This window comes from Nicotiana tabacum, chromosome 23 (assembly GCF_000715075.1).
Source record: "Nicotiana tabacum cultivar K326 chromosome 23, ASM71507v2, whole genome shotgun sequence".
Lineage (NCBI taxonomy): Eukaryota > Viridiplantae > Streptophyta > Magnoliopsida > Solanales > Solanaceae > Nicotiana > Nicotiana tabacum.
Genome location: NC_134102.1, coordinates 137330088 through 137352946, shown reverse-complemented (window position 1 = coordinate 137352946; position 22859 = coordinate 137330088). Strand labels below are relative to the sequence as shown.

Sequence of the window (22859 nt, the reverse complement as noted above, 5' to 3'; positions counted from 1 at the left end):
GCCTGGTACATGAGGAACCCCGGGTTCCCCGTACCTCCTTTTCTTATAGCGACATATTGTTCCGACCGCGGTTAGTTCTTCTATCGGGAGCGAACCTATCTGCGGACCGGAACCCTTTGCTGCCACATCCTTCGTCTCTCTCGTAAGGCAAGAATCGGCCCTAGAAGATCGTCGGTCTGTATCAAACTCATCCTTGAATTTATCCCGATTCTTGTCTCGGTCCCGTCTCTTGGTTGATCTCGGGAACCCGAGCTGATCATCTTCTATCCTTATATTCGATTCATAGTGGTTATGGAAATCCGCCCATATAGTCTCTTAGAACTTGAGCAGGCTTTCCTTCAACTTTCGGGAGGCGTCGGAGCTGCTCAGGTTCTAACCCTTAGTGAATGCCTCAGCTGCCCGTTCGTCTGGTATGGCCGGTAGCAGCATCATTTCTTTTTGGAATCTAATGATGAATTCCCGCAACAATTTGGACTCACCCTGTGCAATCCTGAATATGTCCGCCTTCTGGGCTGGGACCTTTCTGGCCCCGGCATGGTCCTTTATGAACGAATCTGTGAGTATTTTAAAAGAATCAAATAAATGTTCGAGTAAAAGCAAATACTATGTCAAGTCCCCTTTCGTGAGGGTTTCCCCGAATTTTTCAGCAGAACCGACTCAATCTCGTGCTGAGCCAAGTCGTTCCCTTACACCTTCATTGTATAAGTTGTGATGTGCTCCTGAGGATTTGAAGTCCCATCGTACTTTGGTATGTTTGTCATCTTGAACCACTTTAGAATCAATTCCAGTGTCGCGCTTGGCTTAAATGGTAACTTGGTGTACTTCTTCGAATCTGGACTTTTCAAAACTAGTGGTGCACCCGTAATTTGATCCATTTGAGCGTGGAACTCCTTCACATTCTGATCCATCCGCTCGTTCATTTCCCTCATAAATCTCATGAGTTCGATTTTGAAGGGATCATTACTATTGTCGTTACCGGATCCATCATCCCCCCCCCCCCCGGGCTCCGTCAAAGCCGACCTCACCCTTTAGGGTGTTATTATCAACTCTTTGAGCCGTTTAATTTGCAGGAGTGCCGGGAGGAGTTGGGCCTCTTCCGTTTGCATTGTTGGAAGCGCCTGATAACGCCTATTTTAGTTCCGTCATGACCTAGTCCAACCTTGAGAGATGGACCATGATGGCTTTTTGCTGTTGTCTCAAGATCCTTACCGTTTCCGCAGCATGCTCGTCCTCAGTATCGTCAGGAGTCGTTTCCCGCACATGTCGAGGATATTGTCCGCCATGAGTTGCTACGTCCCCCTCGTTGCGGGTGTCACTGATTGAATCCGCATGTTAAGCCAGATTTTCGTACGCCTCAACTTTGTGTGCGAGGACATAAGTAAGAGCAATATCAGACAGAAAGTAAAGTTGTATTATTTAGCTTGAGAATAAAGTATAGCATAAGTTTTTGCCAGAGATTTCGTGTTCTTACAATGGTTATTGAAGCCACTATATATAGTTATACCTAGGAAACAAGATCCTACGATCAAGCCGCTCTTAAATGAAAATAAAGGTAGCCATTGATAAAGGTGTAACGGCAGGCCATGAATGCCAAAATTCTCTGCAACGACTGCCTATTTAACATTGGGGAATATTCTTCATTAAATGTTATCCAGTAACAAATATTCATTTTGCTTCCGTTGATTATGTTCTCTTCGGGATCTATCTGATACCAACTGCAATTGTTGTCCTCGGTTCTCGGTTCTTATTCGATTCATCTTTCGTCTGCCTCCGATTTTACGTGTCACGCAATCATTCGATCATTTAATATAAACTAATTTTACCCTATATACATTCTACTTGTTATATTCAATTGATGGATTTGCATGACTTGATACTATTAAAATGTACTAATAAACAAAAATTGACATCAATTAAGGAAATATATCCAATATTAAGCCTGACACTCTGAGAAGAACTTAAGATAATTAGATGTGCAGATTTAGGTAAAGCACATCAAGTTCCTCAAAGTAATAAATCTTAATATCAGCAAAAAGAAAACAAAATGAGACATGGTTTATAGAATAGCAAATTTATATAAACAGTTTACTTCCTTTTCTGCTTGAAAAGCCAACTATATATTAAAAGAAGATCATTCGCGAAAAAACAACAGCAAATTTTGCAAATAATTTGCGCTTACCACTCAATAATTGGGTAAAGCTGATGAAGCAAATAAGGTAAAAGAAGGGCTCTTAAGGAAAAACATGGAGATTAAGTACGAGATAGTAAATATTAACAAAAAGAGAAGAAGAAGAGTTGGAGAAGAAGTAGAAGAATATAAAGGGTAAAATTATTAAGCTTTACTCACTATAGCATTAAAATCGATCAAAATTATTTTTATTATATTATAGTAACTGAATTTTTGACTTACTATATATAACCTCAAAGTACACCATATTTTACATATTATAAAAACCAAACCTACCCGTCAAGCTTTCAGGGTGATTAATTTACTGTTATAGTGGGTAAAATTTACGATTTTACTGTTATAATTGTAAAAGATATTTACTTAAACGTGACAAAATTAGTTATATGACTTTACTGTAATCCCACCTCAGAATATCAAGAACTGGAATTTTCAATTTTCCCTCTGGTGATAAAAACGAAATTTTCTGGTTTTTTCAATGATGTTTGATATTTTCTTTTTATTATTTGAATTAATCAATCAATACGTAGTTTTATGACCTTAATTAGCAAAGTTGCTAATGCTTAATCGATAACGTGACTTGCATCAGCAAAAGCATGACAAGTACATTTGGAGAAAGCTCCATATTCCTAACCCAATATTCTACTGTAAGGCTTTAGCATATTGTTTTGTCATCAGAATTTAGTGAAATGTGAGAATAACATTTTGGTCCCAAAAGAGTTTAACTTTTGGTAGTACAAAAGTATTTTTATTCTATCACATCATTTAAAAAAAAAATAACTACACATAATTATCTAAAATAAGTAGAGCTAGTCACCTGAAAATAAAAGCATATAACAATCATTATAACAAGTTAAATTATAATGATTGTTAGTATATGTAAATTAAATTTTTCTTAACATATATAAAAATAAATTAAATTAAATTAAATTTAAAAAATGTACCACTTGTTTCCTGCATGAAATTGTACGTTTAGAAAGGGGCGAAGCTAACTTTTACGTTACGGGTTTGACGAAACCCAATTATTTTAGTTCATACCATATATTTATCTTAAGAAATTCATTAAATATGTATAAATTAATAATTTAAAATTCAGTAACTTAAAATTACAAAAATTTCGAATACATAAGGGTCAAATTCTAGCTCTGCTCCTGTGTTTAGACACTATATTATACGTTTTCCATGGTGTAACGAATAAGCCAATCTACTTACTTGTTGGAGTACTAATTTATTTTGTTTTTTCAGTTCAACCTTGTTTGGTATTTAAAAGAAAAAAAACTTGTGAACGCAGGTCGAATATTCAGAAAATGCTGCGTATTTTATGTATTAGATTTTACGTTTTTGTTACCCTCTCAGGTCTGATCAACTTTCTTTTTCTTTTTCTTTGTCTGGAAATTATAAGCGAAAGCAAACCTAACCTTCTGTACAGTAGTTCACAATTTCACATCTTAGCAGCTTAAATTTAAACATTTATTGGTAGTGATTAGTTGTACTAATACTTTTCATTTTCCTTAACTGAAAAATCTTTTTTAAAGAATTTGTCTAGACTTTGAAGTCTTGTACTAGCAATTATCCTAATTCAAAAAACAGATCAAGTAAAACAAAAAGAAATTAATGAGCGGCAACATTATGTCTATGTAAATCTTCAATTATAGTTTTCATACCCATTTATTAGCTAATCATCTTCCTATGTAAACGAGAAAAAGGTTAAAACGCGATTATTTGATAATACGTACTCTACATATTATCAAAATTTCCTCTCCTAACCCGAGATTTTGTGACAAATAATTACTTATAATGAGTTGTGACCAAAGAATCTTGACTTTATTTTATCCTTATTCTTGCATCACCCTATAATATGAATGATTAAAGCCTATTGTTTTGATCCACTAGTAATTACAATATTTTACCTATGCGTTAGCTTAAGGCAGGTTCAACAAATAGAAACAAGTCTTAAATGTCAAAAAATTGATCAATATACTCGGCTAATTATATTAAACCAAGAAATATCACGTTGAAACATCACTATCCTTATTCCAAATGCATGGTACTTTAACTTTAATTCAGTGAAGAAAACAAAAACTTAAGTTTTATTTTATCAAAGCACACATGCTTAGAACTCTATATAAAGAGACTAAGGGTAACCAGTCCTTCCCACTACTCACAAAGCAAAGAGCTATTTTAATTTTCTCTTAAAGTTTGTCTACCAATGGACTCTAAATCATTATTTGCAACTCTATGCATTCTTCTTCTCTCCATATCTGCACAGAGCTACACTCGTCGTGCTCACACTCCTTGCAAAGAAATGGTATTTTATTTTCACGACATTGTTTACAATGGTGAAAATTATAAGAACGCAACTTCAGCCATAGTTGGCGCGCCAGAATGGGGCAATAGGACCATAATGGCAAGTCCTAACAATTTTGGGGACTTAATTGTGTTTGATGATCCAATTACACTTGACAACAATTTACACTCAACCCCAGTTGGAAGGGCACAAGGCATGTACTTTTACGATCAAATGGACACTTTTAGTTCTTGGCTTGGTTTCTCTTTTGTGTTCAATAATACAGATTATAAAGGAAGCTTGAATTTTGCTGGTCATGACCCTTTAATGAACAAAACTAGGGACATTTCAGTAATTGGTGGAACTGGTGATTTTTTCATGGCTAGAGGAATAGCCACTTTGAGTACTGATGCATTTGAAGGAAGTGTTTATTTTCGACTTCGCGTCCATATTAAGTTGTACGAGTGTTGGAAATTACTCTAGTTCCCCATTTAGTTTTCTTGATCATATGCACTTATGTCCTTGTTGAAAGGTGTATAAACTCAATTTGAGGGTCAAGAGCTGTTTCTTGACTTTGATTGTACTGTTTCAGCCTTCTGTTTCAATTTTAAAATAAGCTTTCAGACTTCATAATATAAGTCACGTACGGTAACAAACTAATCTGTCTTTATTATATTTTTCTTTGTTTTGTTTCATACGAAAAATTGTTTTAAACTAATAATGCCCTGCTTTCTTTCTTTTCTTCTGTTATAATGTTTTTTCCCTTTTCAACGCTTTCCTGCGTACATAGTATAATAAATGGTTGACGAGCAACTCTACATACAATTGTTTCACCAAACATATTTGCTTCAGTTGCAATTTAAATTAATACCCTAGCCACCTTTGTTGTTTGAATTTTAGGGGCATCTAACCACAGGCCATATCAGAAAAAGAAAGGGGGGGGGGGGGGGGTGAAACGAACTAATAAGTAATATCATACAACTGATCAAATTAGTTAACTGGTAGTACTTAATAAGTTTATTCTGCGAATGAATCTAGTTACTATTTTTTGTGCGAGAAAGAAAATATAAATTCATCTGGACATCACAAGTTTAGCCGATTTCGAAATTAAGAGGAATTTAAATTAGAGGGGAAAAAAATCAGAAATAGCTATATTTGTAACTGGTAATTGAAAAATAGTCACAATTTCAAAAGTAATCGAAATTTAGCCACTTTTCATGTAAATATAAGATTTGAACAAAAACACTCTTAAAAATCCGAAAATATTCCAAGCTGGATTTCGAATTTTTTATATATGAGCTTCCAACATAATATGCTGGAGTTCCATCATAATATACTGGACGTTTATATATACATGAGCTCCATAATCCCACATATTATACTAGAACTTTTCGTGTGCTGGAGTTCCAACATAATATGCTGGAAGTTTATACGCATGAGTTCCATAATTCAGTATATTATGCTGGAACTTTCTGTGTTTCAGCATAATGCTAGCTATTTTTCAATGACTCCGCATACGCTGGCTATTTTTCAATTGTCATTCCGAAAAATAACTAGCTCATGCTATTTTTGCTAAATTAGATCCATTAACAAAAGATTGAAATGGATGACTTAATCGAAACTGAAACTAAATTATTTGATGAGAGAATTCCATTACATGGTACAACCGGAGACAATTTTGCATTCAAGACTTAATAGATAAAAAAAAAAAGGAATTTTTACCTTCCTATATACTATTTGAAACCTTATTAACCTCCCTACTCAAGTTTCAATTTAATTACATGGTCATATACAATTTACCAACTATATATAAATAAGTTTTAAATGAGTATCCCTTTATATATTAGGAATTGAATAAGGAATATCAGTTATTTTCTTATCCATTTATACTTGCCCCCCCCTCTCTCTCTCCCTCTCTCTCTCTCTCTCTCTCTCTCTCTCTCTCTCTCTCTCTCTCTCTCTCTCTCTCTCTCTCTCTCTCTCTCTCTCTCTCACAAAGCCTGAAGACACTACTAGAAATTCGCTAAAAACCGACTAAAAAAATCGACCAAAGTTGGTCGGTTATGGCCAATTACCGACCAAAACGCGACCATTACAGCATGGACGGTGTTTTGATGGTCGGTAGCTTAAAACGACCATCTGACAAGTTTAATTACTTACCGACCAACTTTGGTCGGAAACATATTTTATTAATTTAATTTTACCAACCAAAGTTGGTTGGTTTAACTAAATTATATTTTTTATTAATTATTAAAATTAAAAAAAAACTGACCAACTTTGATCGGTAATTGAAAATATATATATTTTTAAAATAATTAAAATTAAACATTACCGACCAACTATGGTCGGTAATCTCAACAGTGCAAGCAAAATACCGACCAAAGTTGGTCGGTAATGTTGAATTCTGGGAATTCAATGTTCATTAACCGATCAACTTTGGTCGATATTTTAGAATAATTTATTTTTTTATTAAAAACCGACCAACTTTGGTCGGTTTTTTTGGGTTTAATTTTGGCATAAAATGCCTGTTTTGGCAGCTATACCACCTGCCAGCATACCAATACACCTAATAACAACAATAACACAACAAAAATAACAACAACACAATAATAACAACAACAACAACAACAACAACAACAACAACAACAACAACAACACAACAACAACAACAACAATAACAACAACAACAACAACAACAACAACAACAACAACAACAACAACAACAACAACAACAACAACAACAACAACAACAACAACAACAACAACACAAAAACAACAACAACAACAACACAACAACAACAACCAAAACATTCAATAAATATTTTAAAACTAACAAATTAAAGTTCAATTGAACATAAAAATCCAAAACCAAGTTAAAACTAATTACAACTAGTTCAAAACTGGTTCTATTTGTCTAGTTCAAAGTATATAAAAGTCAAGGGGTATTTTCTACAACATCATCATCACCGTCTGATGAACTTTCATTTACAAGACGATATAGAGAACGGTCTTGTGGAGGACGGGAAGCACGATCATGGGGAGGACGGGAGGAACGATCACGAGCAGGACGGGAGGAACGATCACGTGGAGGTCGACCCTCTGGAGATGACTCACGAGATCGGGGCAATGGAAAAGCTCCACTAGATAGGAGAGTTCTGATCTGAGCTTGCATGCCAAGAAATTGAGCATCTCTAAGCCTTTCTCTTTCCTTGGCCGCTTCTAGCTCTGATGTGAGCTTTGTCACTGTCTCCCGTATAGCGGAGAGGCTCTCCCTATTAAGTTGCTCGCCTTGCGAGGAAGTCCCTATTTCTCGCATTCCACACTTATAGCGATGGAAGTTTTTAGTAGGAAGCCCGTATACCTTCCCCCATTTTGGACTGCCAACAGACTCCAACCATATTCTTTCAGCATCCTCATCCGAAGGTTGGGTTGGCTCACCCGATTCACCAGCTGGATGACTACAGATGAATTCCTCCACGTTACTTTGGTAGCGACCCTATATTATTTTAAATTAAATCAGTATTTCAAAATTTTTATAAAAGTAAATTATAATACTTAAAGAAAATTGAAAGCTTACATATGCAGTCGAGGCCCGGTCCTCGACCCACCTATCTTGATCCCCCTCTTTCTTCTTTTTCACAATATATGTCTCTTTGAATAGCTCATCATAACTCATTGGACGCCCATACTTCTTTTCCTGAAAACAAATTAATTTAGTTAATAAACAGAATAGATATACTTAGAAAAGTAAAATAATTTAAGCAATTACGTACCAATCTTCTTTTTATTGTCCCTAGGCTGATCGCACCTCCAGTGTGCAAGGAGCCTCCCTTCTCGGATGCGTGAGCTTTCTTTCCTTTTTCGCTCCTCTCTAAGAACTCTGCGGTAAGCCATTGCCTTTGCAAATCATTCCACAAATTCTCAAGTAACCAGCCAGGCCTCTTGTTCGTCTTTCTAGCATCCGAGAAAGCATCCGCCAATCTCTTGCGAGCTTTATGATGAAAATTTGTAGCTACTTCCGCGCTATAGCGGTCTTCCCATACACACTTGCTCTGTATTTCAAAAGTTAAATATTAGATGGAAAAATCATAAATATAAATTATTAAACTGTTTAAAAGAATATTTATACCTTAAATTGATTGAAAAGTTGCTCCTTCAGTGAGAATGGGCAATCAGTCCAAGTCGCATAAGGGCCATCATAAAGCTTTCTGATGGCATTGGTGATTATCCTCGTAGTCTTATTACCCGGCCTGAACCTGCAATTTAATAATAAAAACACATTAATATCTTAGTAAAAATGTTACAAATCAATAGACGCAAAAATAATGAATAACACTTACCCATCAACCTCAGGGACTATGATGATCCTGCCATATCGATCATAATGCACTACCTCGTCATCATCATCCGAAGCATGTGTATCAGAGGCATGTGAAGACGGTGTAGGCGGGTCAGAGCTACTGCCTCGCAGGCGAAGGCTTGCAATAGATGGAGTCGATGATGAAGATGGTTGCGATCCCTATGACTGCGACATAGCTGGATGCGACCCAAGTGGATGTGATACCGATGGCTGTGACCCGAGTGGCTGTGACCCGAGTGGCTGTGACATGGATGGAGGCGATCCATGTGGCTGTGATATGTAGGGATGTGATCCATGTGGATGTGATGCAGATGGTTGTGAGGCAGCTGGACTGTATGTCGGACGTATAGTCCTATGGCCCTGTGATGGAAGACTTGGTGTCTGAATGAAGGTGTACGGCTCGTGATGCTGTGGCAGCTCAGTATAGCCGTGTGGTTGAGGATAAGACATAGGCATCTCTGAAAAGGGTGGACAAGAGGGAGTATTATTTTCTACCCTCCTCTTTCCCTTCCTACCCTTTTCTCGACCCCGAGAACTAGTAGGGTCATTGTTACCTTGACCCTTGCCTGCCATCTGCATAATATAATACACATTTAGATTGAAACATATAAGAAACTAGCTATAAAACGAGAGTGCTTTAAAAAACTAACTTTTTAATCCCCATCGACGTATTGTTCCTCGTCCGAGAATTCTTCGTCCTCACTTGTTTGAGCTTCATCAGTTGATTCTTCATCCTCATTTTCTATAATTGTTACTTCATTTATATCAACTTCTTCCAATATACGTTCAGGATGTTCCAAATCATTTTCTAACTGATCATCCACTATTTGGTGAACATTGGAGATATCATTTTGATATGCAACATCTAACACATTCTCGACTTCCACCCTACCTACAGGCTTAGTTTTTATTACAACCCACCAATCGGACTTATTCCGCCGCAATGGATAAGGAGCATAATACACTTGCCTAACGTTATGTGCAATTACGAAAGGATCATAGCGATTATACTCCCTCATATGATTAACCTCAATTATGTTGTATTGGTTGTGTACTCTTGTACCTCTTGTTAGATTTGGGTCAAACCACTTGCATCTAAAGAGTATCAATTTCTTATATGGCCAACCTGTATATTCTAATTGTAATATTTCTTTGACCACACCATAATAATCAATATCTCCAACTTGGTTGCCATCACCACCTTGAACCCACACCCCGCTGTTGTTGCTATTTTTATTTTTAGAGCAATTATCTGTATTAAAATTATAACCATTCACTACGTACTTAGACATTGTTGTGACCTGAAGCCCAGGTCCCCAAGATATATCTTTCAAAAATTGATTTACACCATTATTTGAATTATTTACCTACATAGAGTTAAAAAAATTCATAAGTTAGCACAACTTATGAATCAATTTTTATACATTCACTACATATATATATATATATATATATACACTTACAAACTGTTTGAACCACGTTACAAACTGTTTGAACCACGTATCAAATCTCGTATACACAGCATCATGGCCAAATTGACCCACGAAGTGACTGTGACATATCAAATATTTTTAGTAGTTGCATCAAAATGTAGTCACAGTAAATTTTACATTTTGATAACTAATAAATCAATACTTACTTAAGAAATGGTACAACTTCGGGACAGTTTAGCAACACATGAAGTGTAGCTGACTTGTACTCCATATTACTCAAACTTTTCTTTCTAACATCCTTAGAACATCGGCCTGGTTGATTGAATATGGACATTGGTGGATATAATGGATCATTCACACATTCGACCGTGTGCCTATTGGGCCTATTCCTAGAACATGGCATGTTACTCTCAAAATAATAAGAACAAAAATGTGCAGTTTCCTTTGCAAGATAGGCTTCGCATATAGATCCTTCAATCTTATTTCTCTGCTTAACAAATTGTTTGCATTTGCCAATTGTCCTACATAATCTCATGTTAGCCAAGAACATTCAAATAAAATAGAATATTACATCAAACTTATAATATTACCTCTCAAAGGGATACATCCATCCGCATTGAACAGGCCCTCTAAGTCATGCCTCGTGTACAAGGTGTATTGGAAGGTGTTCCATCACATCAAAGAAACCACATGGGAATATTTTTTCCATCTTACTAGAAATTATACGGATGTTTTGGTCCATCCGAAGTAGGTTTTCTTCCCTTAATGTGGTAGAACACAAGTCTTTGAAAAATAAACTAATCTCTGTGATGGGTTTTCAGATTCTTTTAGGCAAACCACAAAATGCAATAGGCACTAAGGTCTCCGTGAAAACATGGCAGTCATGACTTTTCAAATGGCTCAACTTCCTTACCTCCATATCTACTTTTTTTCCAAGATTCGACGCATAACCCTCAGGCATCCTCAATTTCGTAAACCAATCACAAATTTGTCGTCTTTCCTCCAAATTGAATGTGTAACTTGCTTTGTCCTTGAACACCTTACCATTGCTTGCTGTTTGCAAGTATAATTCAGGCCACCTGCAAGATTCTTATAAGTCCATTCTAGCCTTCGGGTTATCTTTTGTTTTACCTTTAACATCCATCACTGTGTTGAACAAATTATCAAAATAATTCTTCTCAATATGCATGACATCAAGGTTGTGTCGGAGAAGATTATCCTTCCAATAAGGCAACTCCCAAAATATACTCTGTTTCGCCCAATTATGATTAACACATATCCGGAGAATCTATAAGGTGGAGCCTCAGTAACTTTACTGAAGCTCTGGACCCTCTCCCAAATTTCCTCACCTGAAAGTATTGGAGGTGGAGAATCATATTCCACTTTATTCTTTTTGAATGCATTTTTCATCCTTCTAAACTCATGATCATCGGGCAAGAATTGACGGTGACAATCAAACCATGATTGCTTTCGGCCATGTTTCAAAGTGAACGCTTTACTATTTTCCATGCAGTACGGACAAGCTAGCTTCCCAGCAGTCATCCACCTAGAAAACATTCCATACGCAGGAAAATCATTAATAGTCCACATTAAATTAGCACGCAAATTGAAATTCCACTTGGTTGATATGTCATATGTTTCAACACCATCATACCACAATTGTTTTAGCTCATCAATCAAAGGTTGCAAATATACATCAATCAAACTTTTCGGATTACGTGGACCGGGGATAATACAATTTAAATGGACTAGTCATACACAACTCAGGTGGTAGATTATAAGGTGTAAGAAAGACAGGCCAACATGAATATGGTGTCGCACATATAGAAAAAGGCGTGAAGCCATCTGCACACAGACCTAACTGAATGTTCCTTGGTTCACTAGCAAAATCTGGATATGTCCTATCAAAGTGCTTCCAAGCTTCTCCATCTGAAGGATGACACATAACACCAGGTGGTCTTCTATTTTCAAAGTGTCATCTCATATGAGGAGCAGAACTCATCGACGCATATAACCTCTCTTTAACCTAGGTATAAGAGGTAAATAATGCATTGCCTTGACAGCGACCATATTCCCGCTGGAAAGCCTCTTGAAACGAGGCTTTTCGCAAAATTTACAACTGTCTAAAGTTGCATCATCTTTATAATATAACATGCAACCATCTTCACAACAATCAATTCTCATTGACGAAAGTCCTAACTTAGAAACCAATCTCTTTGCCTTATAGAAATCACCATGTAAGTTGATATTAGGGTCAACTAGTTCACTCATAAGGTCAATGAAAGAGTCCATGGCTGCTTGAGAAATATTCCAATTAGATTTGATACTTAGTAATCTAACTGCAACAGACAGCTCAGAGTGCGGACTTCCTTCACGTAGTGGACGACTAGCTTCCTCTAACTGTTCATAAAAACGTTTTGCGTCATCATTAGGAGTTTGTTCAACATTTTCATTGGGCTCACTCCCGAAGTGCATCCCAAAAGCATCCGCAACCATATCCTGAATTCTAGAATCAAGATTTGTATTCTCCACCGACCTACTACTTTCACCAATAACCATGTTATGAAATATCCCACGGCTACCATCGATCTCTCCATGATTAGTCCACACAAAGTAATTCTCTATAAACCCCTTCCTATAAAGATGAAGCTTAACTTCCTCCGATTTTTTAAACTTCATACAATCGCACCTGACACAAGGGCACCTAATTACTCCTTCACTTTGGTATGGTGGAAGTGACATTGCATGTCTAATAAAGTCATTAACCCCTTCTACAAAATCCTCCTGCAATCCCCGCCGATTAGGATAATTCCTATTGTACATCCAAGTACGATGTTCCATCTATACAAATAAAATAAGAACAAATTAATTTATTCTACAATTATAAATTAGTTATATCTTTTTTAGTTAATTCAAGATAATTATTTTTTTCTAATTACCCCAATTTATATCCTAAAAGTTCAATTCATATCCAAAAGGTCCAATTCATATCTTAAAAGTTCAATTCATATCCTAAAAGTTCAATTCACAAGAACAAATCCTAAAAACTAAAATTTCAATTCATATCATACGAGTTTAAACATAAACTAACTAAACTAAAGAAATTCAACCCATACCCTAAAAGTTCGATTCACAAGAACAAATTAATTTATTCTATAATTATAAATTAATTATATCTTTTTTAGTTAATTCAAGATAATTATTTTTTTCTAATTACACCAATTTATATCCTAAAAGTTCAATTCATATCCAAAAGGTCCAATTCATATCCTAAAAGTTCAATTCACAAGAACAAATCCTAAAAACTAAAATTTTAATTCATATCCTACGAGTTTAAACATAAACTAACTAAACTAAAGAAATTCAACCCATACCCTAAAAGTTCGATTCACAAGAATAAATTAATTTATTCTACAATTATAAATTAATTATATCTTTTTTAGTTAATTCAAGATAATTATTTTTTCCTAATTACACCAATTTATATCCTAAAAGTTCAATTCATATCCAAAAGGTCCAATTCATATCTTAAAAGTTCAATTCATATCCTAAAAGTTCAATTCACAAGAACAAATCCTAAAAACTAAAATTTCAATTCATATCCTACGAGTTTAAACATAAACTAACTAAACTAAAGAAATTCAACCCATACCCTAATAGTTCAATTCACAAGAACAAATTAATTTATTCTACAATTATAAATTAATTATATCTTTTTTAGTTAATTCAAGATAATTATTTTTTTTAATTACACCAATTTATATCCTAAAAGTTCAATTCATATCCAAAAGGTCCAATTCATATCTTAAAAGTTCAATTCATATCCTAAAAGTTCAATTCACAAGAACAAATCCTAAAAACTAAAATTTCAATTCATATCCTACGAGTTTAAACATAAACTAACTAAACTAAAGAAATTCAACCCATACCCTAAAAGTTCGATTCACAAGAACAAATCGTAAACCCTAGATTCTAACTAAACTATTCATGACAATACAAAGTTAATAATTCAATTCTAACTAAACTATTCAAGACAATACAAACTCAAAATTGAAACACTCATCAATTAAAACTAATTCATAACTAATTGACTAATTAACAAAACTAATTAGTTAATAAAACTAATTAAAACAAGACCTAAACCCTAATCCTCAATAAAATGCAATGTTCAAATAATTGAAACACTAATCAATTGAAACTAATTCATAACTAATTAACAAAACCTAAAAATAATAAATAAATGGGTTGTAATTCAAACCTAGAATTTTTAGGAGATGGAGAAGGAGAGGGGCGGCAGTGGCAGCGGCGACGGCGACGGCGACGGCTGGGCGGTGGCGACGCGGGATGGGGAATGGGATTCATGTGAGGGAAATAGAGAAGGAGAGGGGAAGGTTTTGAGTGAGGGAAATAGAGAAGAGAGGGGGAAATAAGAGAGAAATGGGGGTTTCCCCCGTTTTTCAATTCTCTGATTTCAGAATTACCGATCAAAGTTGGTCGGTACATTAAGTGTTGACCGTTTGACCAAAAACCGACCAACTTTGGTCGGTTTTTTTATAAAAAAAATTAAATTCTTTTATTTTTGTGTTTTTTTCTTAAAATATTATAAACTATAAAAAAAATATTATAACTACAAGTATTTATTTTATTTAACTATGCAATTATTATAAATAATTATAAACTATAAGCATAATCTTTATAAATAATTATATTAACTATTTAATTTTAATAAATTATAATAGCATCTATCTAAGTAAATTTTCTAAGTTATAATTAAGTATGTGAGTAATTTCTCACACACACACATACACTATATTGTAATTGATGCTAATAACTTCTTTTTTCATTCGTTCATCACTAATAATGCATGACACAGATTAATCGATATATAGGTCGAGACATTTTGATAAATCATCGATTAATATTCATCGATACATCTAAGTAAGTTATAAGTCGATGAATCAATTTACAAATAGATATATTTGATGATAAAGTATATATACTAATTAGTATCTTCCCAAGTCTATCCCTAAAAGAACCCGACCATGTGGTCCTAGCGCTTCGTGTTCTTATATATATATATATATATGTATGTATGTATGTATGTATATGTATATATATACACACACAAACACACTTCACTGTAATACTTTAACTATATATATATAGCTTGTTATAGTATATGTTAGTGTGTATATATATAGCTTGTTAAAGTTTGACCATGTTTGACCTATTAATTTAACTCGTTTACTTAATACTAATAGCTTCTTTCGTTTATTTAATTTGTGATCCATATATATATGTCAAAGATGTTTAGTATTAATTCTTTTATTTTTCATTCATTCATCACTAATAATGCATTCATCACTAATAATGCATGGCATAGCTAGATTAATCGATATAGGTCGAGACGTTTTGTTTTTACTATTAGTCGATATAGGTCAAACGTTTTGTTTTTAATATTCATCGATGCATCTAAGTAAGTTATAAGTCGATGAATCAATTTACAAATAGCATGTTATATATAGTATATGTTAGTGTATTCATTATTTGTATTACAAAAGTGTTAACGAATTACATTTATATTATTTAGATAGTAAATATAAAAGTAATTCGAAAGTTTGACCAATGTTGACATAATAACCGACCAACTTTGGTCGGTTATTTTGCAGAAAATAACAATTACCGACCAAAGTTGGTCGGTAAATGCTTCCCCTACATTAACCGACCAACGTTGGTCGGTAATTTTAAATATAAATTCTTAAATATTATAAAATATTTTAAATAATAAAATAATTATTAAAATTTAAAAAATTGGATCCAGATTACCGACCAACGTTGGTCGGTAATCCAAAATTTTCTTGTCTGACCAGCTGGGTCAATTCGTTGACCAATTTACCGACCAACGTTGGTCGGTATTTAGTTTTTAAAAAATATAAAAAAAAAAATTCCCAGTTCCCGTCCAACCTAGACGGTTTTTGGTCGCTTTTTTTGACCGACCAACATTGGTCGGAAATATTTGGTCGGTTTTTAGCAGATTTTTAGTAGTGAGACTCATAAGGAATATCAGTTTATGATTTAAAAAGACAAATGCTCAAGGAAGTTAAAATTGAAAAGCCTAAAGATTCACTTCGCTTTAGTTGGGTTATAACATATGCGGAGACTTTAATCTCTCCTAATTCTCTGTAGGATTATAAATTTTGAAGGTGTTTGACTCTCCACCATTGATAGCCATTAAAAAGCTTTGAAGCTTTGAAATCGAATTTGGGTTTTCAAAAACCATTATTTGTTTGGATTTGGCGTTGTTGCAAACAATTAGAATTATTGTTTGGAGTTTATTTCTCAATTTTGAGGGTGTTTTGGTGAAGATTAGACTTGATTTTGGCTGAATTTCAGATTGAAACTCGAAGAAGAAGAACACATGACATACAATATACTTACGAAATTGTAGTAAAGTTGTATTATAATTGTATGTAAATTATATTCTGTTGTAGTTATATATATATTTTTATTTGAATATTGTATGAAAGTTGAAAAATAGTTGTATAATGTATGAATCGTTATATAAAATTTGTAAAATAATTATATAATGTATGAATCGTTGTATAAAATTTGTATTTAAGTTTTCAATACTATCTTTTTACATAAAATTGTTGATATGTATCAAAATTGTATTAGAGAGTAAGTTTTTATTGGAATTTTAGAGAGGAAGAAGCACACACTACAGGCAAAATATATACAAATCAGATACAAAATATATACAAAAGACATTGTATAAAAATTATATAAAAATTATATTTAAGTTGTATGATATTATAGTTGTATTTAACTAGGTAAAAATAACGTATAAAAATTGTAGATAAGTTGTAAATAAGTTGTACAATATATAATTAGTTGTATGAAATTTATTTTTACTATGTATAAATCAGATGCAAAATATACAAAATACATATTGTATAAAATTTGTATTTAAGTTGTATGATATTGTAGTTGTATTTAACTATGTAGAAATAATGTATGAAAATTGTAGATAAGTTATAAATAAGTTGTATAATATATAATTAGTTGTATGACTATGTATGCTATTGTAGATATTCAAATTTGCATTAAATTTATACGAAATTTATTTTTAATTTGTATGTTGATGTACCATACATTGTTCTTTTTCTCAGTTGATTTATTAAGAAAAGAATAGTAGAGAATGAATTCCAAATTGACTCATGTGCACTGATTCATATTTGTTTGAATGGAAAAACTTGAATATTGATGGGAACTGAATGATTTGGGTGGAGAAATTTCGAGTTTCATATTAAAAGCGCCATTGTTGCACTTCGGAGAAATTGAGTTTTATGTGAGATTTGAATTTTGTGTGAGAAATTAACTGGGTAACATAGATTCTTGTTGGAAATACTAATGCAAAGTTGAATCCGAAGTTTGGAGGCGATTGAATTTAATATTTTCCCACTCGAAAGGTCTTGGTATAAGTGAGTTCCAAACGACCCAATCTTTTGGGTTCACATAGTTTAATTTTTATCACGCCCCGAACCTGGGTCTGGACGTAACACGGCACCCGGCACCTGACTACATGCATGATGCGACCGAGCGAACGAACTGGCTGGCTGAATCAACATGTGATATTATAACATATTGAATGCGAAAGATAAACTAACACATGCTGATATACTGAAAGTCTGGATGATATAAATCAAAGTGCAGAAATACTAATACAATTCTGAAACATATTTGTAGCCAACATAGCTTAACATAAAAAGCCTGTGACTCTGTCTAACTGTTACTCTAGTCTATGAAGCCTCTAATGAAGTACTGAAAACACTGACTGTCTGAAAATACTGAAGACTGTAAGGTAATGATAATGTCCCGAAAGAACTGGGGATCACCAAATAGCTGGTACGAGAATCCTAGCACAAACTGAGGCCTTGGGCCCAAAGATGCATAAAGCATTAACTATGGCTTCAGGCCCAAGAAAAAGGGACTTCAGTACATTTGAATTGCACTGGTATGTAAAGCAATTGAAAGAAAGAACTGTAAATGTTGAAACTGAAGTTGAGCTGATAATAGAGAACTGATAACTGAAATGATAATTGATAACTGATAACTGAACAAAGGAAGTAAGGATATGAATACTCCCTCTTCTGAATGATGAACAATCTGTTTATCTGAATAAACTACAGCCTCGGGCCCAATATATATGTGCACAAGCTACGGCCTCATGCCCAAGTATACGTATACATAACTACGGCCTCAGGCCCAAACATGCATAAAGCATAAACTACAGCCTCAGGCCCAAGTATGCATAAAGCATATAAATTACGGCCTCAGGACCAATACAGGTGTTCAATATTCAGGGATTTAAATTCAGGAACTGAGAATCATACTGCAATATGTAATGCTGAAATACTGAATCATATTAAGTTACATGATACTGGAATACTGAATAGGACTAGACTGAGACATGTATTCTTGAATTGATTATGAAAACTGAAACTTCAATTATTTATGACATGCTGAGTAATCTGGACTGAGACTCATGGGCATCAAACCCCAAGTCTATAATGATTACGCACTGAGCTTACAACGTTCAGAATGAAAGTCATGAACGAGTTACGAAGCTAGAGAATAGAAGTTCTGCAATTATTTAGGGAACTAGGCTTAACTATATTTCTGAGGCAATTAGTAAAGTCGTAAAAGAAACGTAGTGTAGGGAGAATCATTAACATTCCCAAACATAGAGAGTTAGCCTCACATACCTTAACTTCCTGCTCTTGAGCGTAATACAACATTCGCCACCCCTTTCAACTTTAATCTATATACAAGTCAAAGGGATTCCATATTAGTAGTAATACTCATGTTTTGGTAACTTAGGCATTTTATCAAACACTTGGTGGGTATAAAGCTTCATAGCCCTCAATAATAGTGTTTCTACCCCCCTCCCCCCCCCCAATATCTCATTCTCTTACTCCTAGAAAATTCTAAAATCTCAACTTTCTATAATCAATACCATTCTTCATCATCCATAAGATAAACAACTTCCTTAATCAATAATCAACAATCAACAACCCAAACCTATAATCATTCATGATTTTCAATCAAACCCATCAACTCATATCCCATGAACTAGAGTATATAATCATTAATCCAATGCTATAATCAATTAGAGGGTGAATATATTACCTTTTTAATGTTCAATCCTCTTGAATTCGAGTTCTAGGGTTTCTTTTCTCAATAATGATGTCCCAATCGAATATCTAATGATTTAGAGGATTTACTGTAACGACTCGACCAGTCGTTTTGAGAGTATTAGCCCCCGAACCCCTAATTATTGCTCCCTCTATTTCATTTTTGGGTTTTATGATTTGCCGGGAGGATTTTTTTTTGGTTTCGGTGTGTAATGGGACACATAGTGCCTAAAATGGAAGTTTAAGTCGTAGGAATCGACCGTAGTTGGAATTGTGTGAAGACGACTCCGGAATAGAGTTTTGACGGTTCTTATAGCTCGGTAGGGTAATTTTGGTCGTAGGAGCATATTCGAATGTTGAATTGGAGGTCTGTAGGTCATTTTAGCGTCAACTGGCGAAAGTTGGAAAATGGGATGATATTTGGAATGTTTGACCGAGAGTGGACTTTTTTTATATCAGGGTCGGATTCCTATTCCGAAAGTTGGAGTAGGTCCGTAATGTCAATTATGACTTGTGTGCAAAATTTGAGGTCAATCGGACTTGATTTGATATGTTTCGACGTTGGATATAGAAGTTTGAAGTTCTAAACTCCATTAGGCTTGAATCGATGCGCAATTCATGTTTTTAGCATTTTTTGATGTGATTTAAGGGTTTGACTAAGTTTGTATGATGTTTTAGAACATGTTGGTATGTTTGGTTGAGGTCCCGGGGGCCTCGGGTGAGTTTCGAATGGTTAACGGATCATTTTTGGACTTAGAGGAATAGCTGATGCTGGGCTGGTTCTGGTGTCATCGCACTTGCTGAAGGGTTGGATGCAGGTACGGTATCGCATAAGCAAGCTTTGAGTCACAGATGCGAGGGCGAGGAGGATGACCAGTGGTTGCAGATGCGATAGGAAGATCGCAGATGCACGGAAAAGTGATCGCAGAAGCGGAGTGAGTGAGGGTGCTGGGGAGGCCAAGGCTTCCGCTGAAGCGGACGAGGGACCGCATAAGCGCATCCGCAGATGCGGAGATTTGCGCGCAGGTGCAGAACCTGGGGGTTTATGTGAACTCCGCACATGCGGAGACTTCACTGCAGAAGCGGTACCGCAGAAGCAGATTTTGGACCGCAAAAGCGAAAATGCTGGACAGAACACTTAAAAGCAAGGGTTCGTGATTTTTATCATTACTGGACATTTTAAGCTCGGGTTTGGCTATTTTTAAGAGCATTTTTGAGGGATTTTTTGAGGTATGTTTCCCCATTGATTTTCCCACCTAGTTAGGGTGTATTTAAGTTGAAATTTGGGAGTTTGAGGCTAGAGGTTTGAAGAGTTTGATTTGAGGATTTGAGTGGCGACTTGATGTCGGATTTTAGTAATTTTAGTATCGGTGAACTCTCTATCGAATGGATGTTCGTATTTTGTGACTTTACCCGATTCCGAGACGTGGGCTCGGGTCGATCTTTTGGGGCGATTTTTTGATTCGTTGCTAAAGTCGTAGATTTATGATTTAAATTAGTTTCTTGTAGCTTTATTCATGATATGTAATTGCTTTTGGCTAGATTTGGGCCATTTGGAGTCAGAAAATCGAGGGAAAGGCATTCTTACCGATTGATTGAGCGAGATTTGAGGTAAGTGACTTATCTAACTGTCACGACCCAAAAATCCCACCACAGGCATCGTGATGGCACCTAGTCTCTAAGACTAGGTAAGCTGATTTCAATTACATTTTTGGAGCCATTTTTTTTAATTAAATAAGTAACCAAAACTAACAGCGGAACAAATATGAATGTACAACCTCCCAAGACTGGTAGTACTGAGTCACGAACTCTAACTGAATACATGGAATGATCACGAGGACCGAATATATAATACTGTTTAATTAAAATTAACAGTACAATGAAATGAAAAGACTCCAAGGGACTGCGACGACCAAGCAGCTCTACCTTGAATCCTCACGATCCCGCTTTAACTCTTCTCAAGTCCGATGTCTCCAATACCTGGCTCTGCACAAAAATATGCAGAAGTGTAGTATGAGTACACCACGGTGGGTATCCAGTAAGTATCAAGACTAACCTCAATGGAGTAGAGACGAGGTACAGTCAAGACACTCACTAGTCTAATAACCTGTGCAATATAATATACAAAATAATAGGAGACAAATAATAATAAGGGCAGGATAAAACAACCAGTGATATGCACAATAGACAACAAAAATATCATTAATATTACTCAACAATTAATAAACACAATTACACCCAATTAAATCAAGTCCTTCAAATAAATGTCTTTCACATATAATTCTTCCACATAACTCTCTTTCAAATATAATTTTCTCAAATAATTATTTTTTAAATATAATTCTTTCAATAAATCTTTTCAAATATAATTTCCTCAAATTAATATCTTTCAAATACAATTCTTTCATATAATACTTTCTAAGTAAAAATCCTTCCAAATAAATATTTTGAATATAATTCTTTCAATTAAAAAGTCACCATGTGACACCTCATTTCATAATCATAAAAATACGGGTCTCGCCCCTTTTTCATATTTCCCCGACACCTCGTGCCCTTATTTCATATCTCAACTGCACGGACAATTCACATACCAATTATCATTATCATTTCATCACAGCACCTCGTACCCACATTTCATATCACAACTGCACGGACAATTCATGTGCCAAATATCCTCATTATTTACTCACGGTACCTCGTGCCCACATTTTCTTTTATAAACCGCCTGGCAATAGCCACATGCTCTCAATTTCAACATAAATCAGATTGTTATCAATTTACCAACAACAAGACAAATTGCACAAGGTATAAAACTAAACACAAGAAAATCACAACATTACATGAAAATTATCACCACCACAACCTTACATCATCACATATCGTCCCTGACAATAGTCACCCTTATCGCTCCTATTTTCACCCTTATCACTCCTATAGCCACCCTTATCGTTCCGCCCAGACAATACTAATAGCCACCATTATCGCTCTTATTGCCACCCTTATCGCTCCTATAGCCACCCTTTATCGCTCCGCCCAAACAATATTCAGACAAACACAACATTGAAATCCCACCCTTATAACCACATAATAACAATGGTGAAATGCCACCCTTATCTCCCCAAAATAACAACACACACAACACAACAATTTACACGGGAAATTATCACAGCAACATAACAAAATCAATTCATATCACAATTTGCCCAATGGCCACAACCAAATTCCAAAGCTACAACCAAGTCAATTAATTTCACAAGAAATAGCCAAAAGCTCCACACAATGTGTACAACACCCAAAAATAATAAATAGAGATAGAAATTACTCAACATAAAGCAAAGTCTTCATTAAATTCAAATTTTCAATAATTATATAAACACCTCTTCTTAAGCTCATTTAATTA

General features: G+C 34.8%; 1 protein-coding gene across 1 annotated transcript; it reads left to right on the top strand.

Moving 5' to 3' along the window:
* Window positions 1-4360: 4360 nt before the first annotated feature.
* LOC107812225 (dirigent protein-like) lies at window positions 4361-5094 on the top strand. Its single transcript, XM_016637277.2, has one exon. The coding sequence runs from the start codon at window positions 4395-4397 to the stop codon at window positions 4953-4955; it is 561 nt and encodes a 186-aa protein (XP_016492763.1). The 5' UTR covers window positions 4361-4394; the 3' UTR covers window positions 4956-5094.
* The last annotated feature ends 17765 nt before the right edge of the window (window positions 5095-22859 follow it).

What these genes read in the sequence shown, in the direction of transcription:
- LOC107812225 (XM_016637277.2), top strand. Translation starts at nt 4,395, where the DNA reads ATGGACTCTAAATCATTATTTGCAACTCTATGCATTCTTCTTCTCTCC.